Genomic DNA, 12,952 nt, shown 5'->3' with positions numbered 1-12,952 from the left:
GTTAATGCTAACTTTTGGCTGCATCATGACCATGCATTCATCCAGCTCTTTGCAGCTTATTCAGGATCTATCCAAATGAATCCATCTGCATATAGCAGAATTTCCAACTGTCAGATTTCTCTTTAGGCTAATAACAAAAAAAGGGAGGGATCATCAGTGAAACAGGGGATGAGGTCTTATCAGCTGGAATAGCAGAACATGTCTGTGTGGGTTTAGAAAACACACGGTGCCGTGGGTACATCGCCAGCATGCCAGCTGATGGATAAGAAAAAGATTAGCCTAACAGGACTGAACTAGTAGCAGGTGAGAGCAAGTACCACAGGCTCCAGGTGTGTTGGAAAACTGGCTCACTCCTTTAACTAGAAAAGCTAAATACAAAACTTCTCTGTGCAGATTCTCAGTCATCCAGGTCATAGTAAGCTGAAAAAACTGGACTAGATTTCTAGGTCGAAGACGTTTCACCTCTCATCCAAGAGGCTTCATCAGTTCTGACTGACTGGTGTTGAGCCGGAGATATTTATCCCCCTCGGTGGTGTTTTCAGCTAAATACAAAACTGCTGCTGTAGCTAAATCTAACTTAAGGGGCCACTGCTGGTACTGCTGGGCTTAAAGTCAGTAAAGTGTCAGGAGTGTTAGCAACACAGAGGTTCTCACTGTTGGACTAATGCAGCTCATTTTAGATCACACATAATTGTTTAAATTGCTGAGCGTCCTCTGCTCCTTCTCTCCCGTCATTATGCCAGTTTCACCAACATTTTTCCATCTAGGAAACTTCTCACTGTTTATGTTTGAGTCGCCCGGTGTAAATGTGACCTATATTCCCTAATGGAGCAGAGTTAAAGGTTATTTAAAGGGATATTGTTCCAACATTTAGTGCAGCAGGAGAACAAGGCGTTACTGTTCCTGTGTGTGGGTGCGCTTGTTTGTGAATGAGTATCCACTTATGTGTGAAAGAGCAGGTAACTGCAGCATCACTGAGCGTATTCAGCAGTAGCTGTCAGATCTTTTCTCCGGTAGCTCAGCAGAGCCTTAGTTGAGAGTTTGTTCTGACTGACTCTGAAGTCAACTTCCATCTCTGTTTGTGGAGATAACCTTTATTAAGGTTGACAGGGTGATAAATATGTGATTTTACCCAGTGAAATCCCAAACTTTCTTCCCAACTTCTTGTTGATACCTTTCAAAGTTCTTGCGCCTCTGTTGTTTAACCCACCACCTCAGTGTGTCTGCCCCACGTTTCATTAGACAGCTGCATGTGTCCCAGAGTACACACTCAACCTCCCACAGTCACAAATACACACACACACTCTCTGAGATAATGAATGTGTGCAGGCGTACCTTCATCCACACCTCTCTTCCTGCTGTGTTTGACAGCACTACAAGCACTGACGCTTTGATGTGTGCGTACAGGCAACAAGGTCTAATGACGCCAAGAATCCCGAAGCCAAACAAACCTTTTAGCAAGTCCAGTCGTATCTAGAAATGCCTGGGTATGAGCACCAACGTCTTGGCTCAGTAGAGACAAGGCCCCTCTGACTGCCACAGAAGTGCTCACATTTACCAGGCAACAGAAAAATATGCACAAACATGTTTAAAACCATTTGCACTCAAATAAACAGCAGCATAAACGGTCTTATAGAAGCACTGGTGCCAGTGGGGGACTGCGACTGTGACCCCTTTCACACCACACATTCGATCCATTGTTGATATTAAAAAATACTGATGTTAGGCCTGTATTTATTATCCCTGCCATGTCTTTACATTAGCTGTTGGATTTGTTGTTAATCAGACTAATTTGCGTGTGAAGGGCCTCCAGCCAACTTGTGCAGTAATGCTTCCAACCAATCCATCTGTGTATATGTTTTTGGATTGTTTTATGCAAGTTCCCTGAGACTGGCTGACTCATGTTGTGTGTGTGTGTGTGTGTGTAAACCAGTGAAATCAGAGCACCGTGTTGTCCCAGGCTTCCAGAGCAGCATCTCTCAGCTCAGTGACTCATTCATCCAGACCGAGGACCAATCTGTCAATGCCGTTTCCCACTGACTGACTTCCCGTGAAATCCACACAGTCTGTCTGGTTTCTGACTCTGACAGATAGTCCGTGTAGTGCGATGAGTCGATGGACAGAAAAGTCATTTGTAGCTACTGTGATAATTGAGTCATTTTTCCAGTGTGAAGATTTTCTTTTTTATTGTTTGTTTTTTTGTTTTAACCTGAACATTTTTGGTTTTTTCTTGTGGTGTGACAAAACATGACCTGCAAAGAGGTCACCTTGTGATGGGCATGCTTTGTAATATTCTTACCTTTTTATGGACAAAACCACTCAGTGATTGATGGAGAAACGATTCAGCAGATTGGCTGCAGCGCTGGTCTGCAGAGTATGTATCTCAACTATCCTGAGTTTGGCAGAAGTCTCAGCTTTAATGTTTACACTTGCAGATTATTATACCCACAAATGATAACTGTAGAATCCTGGCATCCTATTTTAGCTTTACTCTTAGAAGCGCCGCTGATGACAATACGTTTACATGTCTTAGTGACACATCAAGCTAAAGAATTGCATGGCACCAAAGACTCTTCCTGCTGCTTCTCATCCTCTCGCTTCACCTTGAAAATCGTGCATTTCCTAAACCAGAAATCCACCAGGTTATTAAATGGTTTATTACATCAACTTTAGTTTGTTCAGCAAAATTCAGAACCACTGAGCTTGGAGATGCATGGTTTTCATTCATCCAGAGTATCACAGCATCACTCTGGTTCCAGAGCAGTGACTAACTAAAGAAAACTGTGTCCCATGGAAAACCATTATTTTACTCAATAAAATGAGCAGTTTTTGTCTCCATGCCTCTCTGCATGTGTTCCAGCCTTTCTCTGGAGACCAGATGGACGAATTCAGCAGCGAATTATTCAACAGTTTCTTTGATGACCACCTATTAGAGCGCCCCCTGCTGGCAGACAGACCTTCTCTTTTACACATGGACATCGACAGCAGCCCAGGTCAGTCCCCCTTTTATTGTGAAAAATGGCTTTTACAACAAAAAAACTTTAGCAATGGAACTAAAAATGTGGTTGTTCCTGCCAGTAACATTTCCAGTGTTACAGCAGGTAAATGAAATTGGTTGTTGGAGCCAGTTTCCAGCCACTGTCTTGGAAATGTTTGCTTTATAATGCTTCTCTCCTCACATTTAAATGACCTCGTTGCCTGGAATAGCATCCACCAGTACAGCAGCCAGCTGCTGCACTCCTCAGTTAATGTTCTGGTAGAAAGTACCCCAGTCCCATTATTTGGTTTGATTCAAAAGCCAACACTGTGCACTGAGACCTGATGTATTGAGTTGTAACTTTTCAACCACTGACATAAACACTGGCTTGGCCCTCCACAGAGAGTCAGTGATCTGAGAGACAAAGCCTGTCGCTGCCAAAGCCCCTGCCTGCTAGCCAGCAGGGAGCACACTGGACTTGTGTCCCTTACCTAGCAGGTGCTGGGTCTGAGAGGAGGAGGCACCAAGTTGTTGGGTCAGACTACAACTGGCTGAGCTACCACAAGGCACTCACTGCAAAGTCAGCTGCCAAAGCTGCACAACTAGGCCTTGCTCAGAGTTACCGTAGCTTCCCTCTGTCTGTAAGTGTCAGGCTGATCATTGAATGTTATGTAAATGTGAAACCTGCAAGTCGATCTCATGACTACATAAATGCACCGTCACTTTATGAAAGTCACAGCTGCACTCAGGCTGGAACTAGTAACGTTTAACGCCTTCAGCACAGAGCAAGTCTGGATCGAATGCTGACAGATGAAGGTGCACAGCTTAAATGTCAGATCGCCGGGAGAAAAAAACAGTGATAATCAGAGCAGAGCGCCCTCTCTATCTGTTGTTTTCAATTTTCATTAAAAGGGAATATTCCAGAAACATTTACATAGAGCATGTGAGCAATCATGAGGATCTTGTGCATCTAGATATCATACAAGCATTGTGGCTTTCTCCGTAATGTTCCCGTCATGTCTGAATAAACCTGTGACTCAGTGACACAAAATTCTGACTTTCCCAGAGAGATGAAACCAGCATATTGTCTGAAAGGGGCTTTTTAATCTCACAGATATCCAAGCAGAGCACAGCTACTCTCTGAGTGAAGACTCTGCCCCACAGAGCCCAGCCCTGTCAGTCAAAATGGACCACGAGTCTGGTATGTCACTATCAGTTCTTCTTAGATGTTTTGCTTTATGGTTCCTGGAAAAATGTGCACCAGCTGTGCTGCTGGTGTTTAGTCTGGTTCTTTATCACACTGCTGGTTATCTGGTTGGCGCAGCTTTCGGTCTGATACAGCACTTAACATGCAGTCTGACCCTGTCTGCTGTCTGTCAAATAGCCTGCACTCCAACTGGCTGAATCCACTGACTCCCATATATTATGTGTAACGATTGGCTTTATCTGTATATTATTATGCCTGCAGGAGCAGTGTCAGATCCCCTTTTGCTCGCCTCTTTCTTTATGACTCATCTTCCCCGTCATCTCCCCCAGTGTTCCAGTCTGTGTCTACCAGTGCCTGTCTTTCTCTCCCATCTGTCTGTCTGTCCGTTCTCCGTTTGTCCTGGGGATCCTGCTGTCTGAGCAGCGGGATCCCAGTCAGAGCAGTTTTCCTCCAGCTAAGCCCTGCCCACCCAACACACACATATGGGCTCACACAATGCTATGACAAGCATATGGTTTTGAGTCTGCAGCTTTAGCCGGAGCCAGTGGAAACTCTCTGTGTCTCTTCTATCAAGATCTCTCTCCCATATTTTCTCTTCTTTTTCTCCTTCTCAGTCTCCCTTAATCCAATCACACCCATTTTATTAGTTTGCATATCAGATTACTTGCTGAGCCAAAATACCAAGAGAAGTTAAAATTCTGGTGGGATTAGACAGAATAAATCAGTTCAGGATAGAGTTACAATCGCTCCTGCGCTTTGCCTAGAATGTAAATTTATAGTGTCGCTAAAGGAAACAGGAAGTCATAAAAACTAAAATATGCTAAACCACTACCCGTGAACATTAAATATTGCTTAATAACATAAAACATTTAGATTCCAAGCTGCTTTATATACAGTACATGTTTCTCGAGCAGTGTTTCCATCTGTAGTTACATAACTGTCAACTGCAGCTGGCATGTGGAAGGCACACACACAGAAACACACATCTTATGTATGTGAGTCTACGGTATCCTTGCATGGTCGATGCCAAACTTAAACTAGAATGCATTTTACAGCATGCTTCTACTCCACAAAGCCTGAATACCTACCTTACACTTTCTACTCTACACTGCACAAATGAGTTCACTGTATATCACTAACATTTAGTTATGAGCTACATTTATTTCACTTTATTGGGAGGTTATGTCTAATGTGATTTCAAAGCTTTAATAAGAAAAGATTATTTTGTATTCATAAAATGGTCATTGTCTTATGTTATTCTTTGATAGTAGTAGAAGAATTCCAGTAGCTTTTATCTGATAATTAAGTGTTATCGTATCGCATCATATCACATTGTATAGTATCTTTAAGGTGGAAAACATCTGTGCTGTGGGAGCAAATGATCTTTTTGTGTTGACTGAAGGTTTTTCGCTGGGTTGTGGTACAATTAGGGCAATTTTCTACACTCGATCCACCTGCTGGATGCTGCTCTGCACTCTGATGTTGAGTCTGTTTTGCTGCATAATTTTTGGGTTTTACACTGTCAGCTGTCATTTTGGCATCGCTCTGATGAGACTGCTGCAGCTGAGACGTTGATCCAGTCCGACAGTATTACAGTGAACATGTCCAAGCAGAGTTATAAATTATGTCGATCAGAAAACTGATCTCAGATAAGGTTTGTCTGAGTTGAGACTCATCACTACGGTGAGCTGCCAGATTAGAGACGACTGATTACAGAGACACGCTAATGTCTCCTTTGGGAGTGATGGCTTAGTTTATTGATTACATCCTGTTTTACGGTATGATGTGAAAATGAAGCACCGCACTCGAGTCCACCCGTGGCCAGGTGAGTCTGTTTGGGCGATCTGGAGCCAAACTTAAACACAGTGCGGACAGCACATTGTAAATCTCTGCTAGGTTTGATTTTTCACAGAGGATGCACAGCTATGAACCGGCACTGGCATACTGGTTGGTTGATAATGTGGTGCAAGTTTCCAAGCAAGTAAACCGACAGACAGTGAACCTCAGGGCCCCTGGTTGTCTGGGCCTCTGTGGAACCATGGTGTGTGTTTGTTGTGTCACCTCTGTTGTGCTGACACTGACAAACAGGACAGCAACACAGCAAGCCAATCAGCATTTCACAACAGCAGAGTATGGAGGTCACCTATTAAACATGGTGGATTGTGCACAAAGATTTAGCTTTTGCTGTTTTACTGTAGCTCCTAATGAGCTGCTCCATCTGTTGTTTTAATGCTGCTGCTGTCACACTGAGATCAGACACAGCCACCACCTCTCGTTCGTTAACCCCCTGTCACGACTGCCAGGAGCCGTTGGTCATTAACCACTGCTCTCTGGGAGGACTTCTCTCCTTCAGCTTCAGCATTTTACCCCCACACACAGACTCTTAACACATATTCCATTAATGGTGACTGAGACAATCAGGTTTGTTTTGTTGTTGTTTTTTTACCCAGGACACCTTTCACATTTTTTCACACAGGACAGTACTACACAAATACAACACAGTATGTCCAACATCATGTTAAAGCCCCTGCACATACTGTTAGTGTATACTATTCATTATGTGGGCTGCAACACACAGACTGTCAACACTTGGAGCTCTTTCAGACTCTATGTAAGCATGCCATCCAAAAGTTTGTAACGCAACACAAGCACAAGTGTTATTTCACATGTTTCCAAAAGGGGTTGCTAATGCAAATAATGTACCGTCACTTTACTCTGAAGTCTTTGTTACAGAAGAAAAATTGCTTCCGGTGTAAAAAAAACAAAAAAATGAGCTTGTTCATGTTCATCATCGTTTTTATGATATGGCAGTGATTTACCGGCAACATAGCAGAAACTAAATGATGCAGTCCTTTTCGGCAGGATCAATCACGTGACCTGATTAGGCCAGTGACAGACCCCATGTTGGGTTGAGCGGCGTATCACATCTGCCAAGAGGCAGGGCAGCCACTGCTTATATCTGTAAATACCTGTGTGACCCTTGCATTTACAGGTGTGTTTCCTTAGTTTGCTTAGAGTCTGAAACAGGTGGGTAACAGAAGAGCTTTGCTGTTGTTCTGCTCTTGTGTTTGTGTTTAAATCAAATTTAATGTTCAACTAAATGTCATGTCCTGTCATTAGAAAATATCCCCTGACCAAGGTTCAGGCTGGGCTGTGGCTCAGGAGGTAGAGTGAGTTGTCTTCTAACCGGAGGGTTGACAGTTTGATTCCTGGCTTCTCCAGTCCACATGTCAGTGTCCTTGAGCAAGATACTAAACCCCAGGTTGCTCCCGTTGGCTGAGTGTACTGCACTGCACTGCATAGAGGAGTGGTATACAAATAAGTTAGCATTTAATAACTTATGAGATAGTTTTCATCATGCTCCATTCTATTATATGTATTTAAGCTTCATGTATGAGCAGAACCCTTAATAGTTCTCTATATAATGGATTAATTAGTCTTAGCTACTATACTGTATGTGACATTTCCACTTTTCCTTCTTCAGTGCCAAAGTTTACTTGCAGTTTTTTGTCAGTTATGCCTTAATCAAGCCAACATCCCATCTGAGTATGAAGAGCAGCTCTGGGGGTATGAAGGAAAAATAACAGACGTCAAAAAGTTAACTTTCCACCATCATGTACTGTTGGAAATGAACACCAAAAACAATCAAAAATCCATTATTTTTAATCAGACTTCAAAGTTGTGTCACTCATTTTGATGAGACCAGCAGAGTAGCCACAGATGTGCAAGCAAATATTAACAATGTAGTGGCTCACAGCTAACGTCTTCTGGTATCCATTAAAACCATGTGTTAGAGGGTCCCAGTCGAGCCGTGGCTTAGCGAGGCTCAGGTGAGCAGCACGACCAGCCTCGTTAGGAGAGCTTCGTTAGGGTCTCACTTACAGAGAGGACAGAGTGAAAACTGACTTCACAGGCTACTACTGAGCTCTTCTCATCTAGTCACCGTGATGCACAGTGATATTCTTATCAAACAACTAAACAAATAAATATGAATGGGAGGCTGTAATGAATGTGTTTAGAGCTCAGTCTGTGGAAAGACTTGTACTAAAGCACCCTTCAGCATGATGGACCGGAGTAAGACTGACACCTGGGAGATCAGCTGATGCTAACAGTCACATGTCACTGCATGCTCACTGGCTTAATTCAGTCACAGCTACATGATGTTATTTTATTTCCTGCAGCTGTGCTTTTCATGCCAATGCACAGGTGTGATTTACAGTTACTCGAGTTAAACCTTTTGTACAGTGGAGGTGAAAAGAATGGTTGATTAGTCATTTGCAACAAAATTAATTGACAAATATTTTGATAATCAATTAAAGACATTGCCTTGGGCTTTTGAAAATTATGAACATTTGCCACCAATTTGTAACATTTAATAGGCCAAACAGTGCATCAGTGACTTGAGAAAATAATCTGTCCGTAAAGTGATAGTGAACATAAGCACTATTTACAGGCTGCTCCTACAGCTACCTAACCTGAGGGTCCACTCCCCTCAGCTTATACACTCTGCTTGTAAACGTCAGAGCATTTTACCACCAGGATGTTGCCAGGAAACCAGGAGGTGATTAAAATGATGTGCACACAAACACACACAGCAGCTCTTGTCTTGTTAAACTGCGACTGCTCTTTCCACACGCCGCGGGAGACATCAAAGTGCCTGACCTGGTGTTCACGTCTTTATTGAAGGCGTACTTAACCTTCAGCTCATGCAGACCCATCAACGTCTCCATCACTGTGCTGTGCAGACCAGCACTGTCCAATTAAACAATTATTTTAACTAACTGTAAGAAGTGTGTAAAAATGTGTATAAAAGATTTCAACATTGTTATTATTTGATTTAATAATGCTGCCATTAAAACATTGTGTGTTATGTAACTCTAAAGGTTTACCAGCAGGTTTAGCATTGCACCTCCATAAAGTTAGGCAGCTTGCATGAGGTAGATTGAGAAAAAGACTGGGTACAAGTGATGCAGAATAGGCTTAGTCTGAAATATGGGTCAAGCTAACAACATTAGACCCCCAGTTTGTAACTTACATGAAACATTTTAAGTCTCACATTCATCAGAGTCACTTGTTCAGACTTGACAAAGCTTCCTCTGAGCCTCAGAAAAAGTTATACAACCTTCACAGGCTTAGCAGTACTCCCCATGACAAGGAAACACGATCCTCATGTGTAAAACTGGTGGAATGCTCCTTTACAGCCGCCTATTGAGAAACCAGATGGAGAGATCAGAGCTAGAAGAGGAAGGCAGTAAACTGTGGAGTGTATAGAGCTGGTGATTGCAGCATCTGGGTTCTGTTTCTCAATGAGGAATGAATTAGCTGGATGCTGTACAGAGTAAAATCTGGGAACAACCAAATCTGGAGCAGGAACAGAAAAGCATCTGTTCCTGTGCAGTCATCCAGTTAACTCAGTAATCCTGGTTTGCAAGACATCTCCAAGGGGACATGACTGTCTCTTCCCAGTGGTGAGATTTTCTCCAGGCCCTCTTGCAGGAGCAGCACAATGTCATATGTTATAAGCTACTGAGCTGTGTGGGAGTTCACGCTGCCATTATCCCACTGAGCACAGTCGAAATACAGTATTCAGTACCGTCATGTTGTTTGTTTGGGGCAATTATATGGAGTTTGTCCCTAATATTTGCCCATAAAATCTACTTTGAAAAGTTTTGAGCAACACCATCAGGAACTTTTTGAGCACAGTGGGATGAAAACACATCTCAGTCTTGCTGTCTGCTGAACAATAAGTGTTTGAACAGTATTGATTTTCTGCACTTCCCACTGACTGTCACTGAGGGATTGTGATAGTGATCCACAATAAACACAGGTCCCTGTAAGTTTTACTTTGTCAGAGGTCATTTCAGGAGGCTAGTGCTGCCAGAGCCCCTTCATCATCTTACCCGGCAGGTCACCAAGTGTACCAGGAGCATCAGTGATTAGCTTCTCTGCAGCCCTGTACTGGCACTTATGTCCTTAAAAATCTGTTCTGCTGCTTTCAGTAGACTAAACAATGCACTACCTGTGTGATGCTTTGTGAAATATATCCTCATTTTGCTTTCCTTTGACTCTGATCTTGCTGTTGGGTCTTGATTATACATGTTCTCTTCAGTGTTTAAAGGCTGCAGCTGTTTCTTTTCTGAAGAAGGATATTGACGATGAGTTTCTGGTTCAGCCTATCTTTTACTGGAGACAGATTATGCCCTGCCGTTGCAAGAGCGATGTCATCCAGCAGCCTATAATAACCAGTCTTGTCAGGAAGTGCTCAAACATTTTGGGGAAGCTCTTTCAAAGTGTGAGTTACATCCCATTAGAAGACCTACAGCAAAGCCTCCCTACAGAGAGCCTCCTCTCACAGAGAAGGACCTGCTGAGTAATACACCTGCCAAATGGACACAAGGATATATTTGTAAATGTACATGTGGACATTTATTGTATGGTATTCTGTCTTTTCCTTAGAGTTCGAATGGAATTTCAGTCAGGATCTGTCGGCCATCTTGGTGAAACAGGAGGAGCCTGATGTGGGTCAGAGGTTAGATCCTCAGCCTGTGGAGGGGCCACCTCTCATATTAAGCCCTGCTCCCCCGCACAGAGGATGGAGACACACGGTTAGCATCCATCAGGCCTGTTGCACAACAACAAAACACACATTGTGTTGATGAGTTTCACTGGTTGATCAACAGTGTTGTTGTTTGTGTGTTTGTTGTTTCTGTAGCAGCGCAGTCAAGACGACGTGAAGCCGGTGGCCATAAAAGATGAACCCAGAGAGACTGGACAGTACCTCAGCGTGCCCAGCGGTAGATACAGCAGATGCACAAACACACCCACATGTTGTAGCAAAAATCAAATAACCCCAAAACAAAACTGTTCGTCAAAAACATATTAGGGACTTTGTTCCTCTGAGCTTGTCTATTCAGCCAGGGATGTAAAGCATTCAAAAATTTCTTACTGAAACTGAGCCTAAAATGTATTTAAAGAGCTTTTTGAGATCACTTTGCCCTCCGGCGAGCCATTGCTACCCTTATGGACCAAGACAGGCAATAAGGAAGTCAGGCTTCCTGGCTGTATATTTGTATTTCTAGCCAAATGTCATAATAATCACAAGAATACTGAATTTCAGAATCAATCATAACATTTTTTGTGGACCTACATTTTGTAGCAGATACAGTACAACACAAAAACAGATCACTCGTGTGTCAGGCATCAACAGAGAGCAGTGAAGCGGTGAATGTGCTCAGGTAAAGTTGTAACACTGACTCAACACTCTCCTCCTGTGAAGACGATGCCCTCCAGCTCCCGCCCACCCCTCCTAGCAGTAATCACGGTGACAGTGACGGCTCCCTCCCTCCCTCCTCCCCACACCTCGCTCTGCCGCCATCTTCCCCTCAACCCCAACAGAGGCCAGGAGGTCGTTCATCCTCCTCCTCGTCCTCAGCCATCTCCTCGTCACCTCTCCTCACTGCACCACATGTGAGTGAAAGAACATCCCTCCTCATTTTGTTTAATTACATTGACAGGGTTATACTTTTCTGTTAGAATTCATTTTAGGGCTGTAAATAATGAGAAAATAAGTTCACTTTTTGAAATTAGGTTTTGTAAAAATGACAAGCTTGAAATCCAGGTTGAGCTGAGCTAATTGAGGGAGCGTGTTTTTGTCCTGCAGGTGAGGATTTCATTGTGAAACCCGCTGCAGTTTTGGGGTTAAATAATTCCCTCATTCTGCTGACAAAATGAGACCTGTTCAATAAAAGTCAGAGAATTCACTCTCTGATCATTGTCTTTCTGATTCAGCAGCTTTTCAAGTTAATGACTCACATTTGTGCCTGGTGTAATGACCAAGTGTTTATACAGAATTGTTCAGAGTCAGCAAGGAATTGATTTGATGCATCTGAACAGCTGGACTGCTGTAAAATCACAACACAACCCCTTCAGGGTTTATTTGAACATAAATTGTTGATAATAGTTGTAATTTTATTAGGACATGCGTGTTTCTTTGTGTAGAAGCTGCAGGGCTCAGGACCCCTCATGCTGACAGAGGAAGAGAAGAGGACCCTGGTTGCTGAGGGATACCCAGTCCCCAACAAACTTCCTCTGACTAAGAGTGAAGAGAAGGCACTGAAGAGAGTCCGACGGAAGATTAAAAATAAGGTAAACTGTCGGTCTGTGCTCACAGCTGAGCTGACCATCTGACTGACGTCTGCTCTGAGGGTGAAACGGAGATGAATCAGTGGTGGCATTTCTCTGACATCAGTCATCTCAGCCAAGACATTAAATGGAGATACTAGAACAAAAGTAGTCTCATCATGTCAAGCATTGAATGAAAAATGACTGAAATAGCTCCTAATGTTTGTTTGGTTTTCTGTCTAGATCTCAGCTCAGGAGAGTCGGAGGAAGAAGAAAGAGTATGTGGAGTGTCTGGAGAAAAAGTAAGGCCTGGAAAAACTCTGTGTCCTTATATTTCCATTCCTTTTCCACTCCTTTTGCTTTACCTGTGTATCTGACTTCCAAACACATTTTTCTCATTATAGTCCCCTGCAGCATGTCAGTGGACACGGCTAAGATCTGAATATTTAGTTGTTGCACCATTTCTGGTGATTTGATCTCAACTAAAACTGAGCAGATTCAATAAGGTTCAACTTCTGTTATTGGCAGGAGCTCCATTTATCTTATTGTCAACAAATCCCATTAAAAAGACCAAAGCCAATAATCTTATCTGTGTTGCAGTAATTTCAGTAAAAGTAACTGCTGTTTTAACTCCAACATGAACCGCT

The 12,952-nt window shown here is 43.0% G+C and overlaps 1 protein-coding gene across 4 annotated transcripts in view; it reads left to right on the top strand.

The window, feature by feature from the left end:
- Positions 1–12,952, top strand: part of creb3l1 (cAMP responsive element binding protein 3-like 1) — a 24,993-nt gene that overhangs the window by 5,202 nt on the left and 6,839 nt on the right. Inside the window, exons 2-8 of one of the 4 annotated variants that reach the window (XM_020600756.1) lie at positions 2,861–2,993; positions 4,092–4,178; positions 10,641–10,789; positions 10,900–10,978; positions 11,461–11,651; positions 12,183–12,329; positions 12,549–12,607. In XM_020600756.1, the coding sequence (XP_020456412.1) occupies positions 2,861–2,993; positions 4,092–4,178; positions 10,641–10,789; positions 10,900–10,978; positions 11,461–11,651; positions 12,183–12,329; positions 12,549–12,607 (845 nt within the window). Of the gene's footprint in view, positions 1–2,826; positions 2,994–4,091; positions 4,179–10,640; positions 10,790–10,896; positions 10,979–11,460; positions 11,652–12,182; positions 12,330–12,548; positions 12,608–12,952 lie in introns of all 4 variants that reach the window. The other 3 variants (XM_020600755.1, XM_020600758.1, XM_020600757.1) reach the window with 3 other exon arrangements.

Source organism: Monopterus albus, unplaced genomic scaffold, assembly GCF_001952655.1.
Source record: "Monopterus albus unplaced genomic scaffold, M_albus_1.0 scaffold48.1, whole genome shotgun sequence".
Classification (NCBI taxonomy): domain Eukaryota; kingdom Metazoa; phylum Chordata; class Actinopteri; order Synbranchiformes; family Synbranchidae; genus Monopterus; species Monopterus albus.
This window is presented reverse-complemented; position numbering and strand designations above follow the sequence as displayed.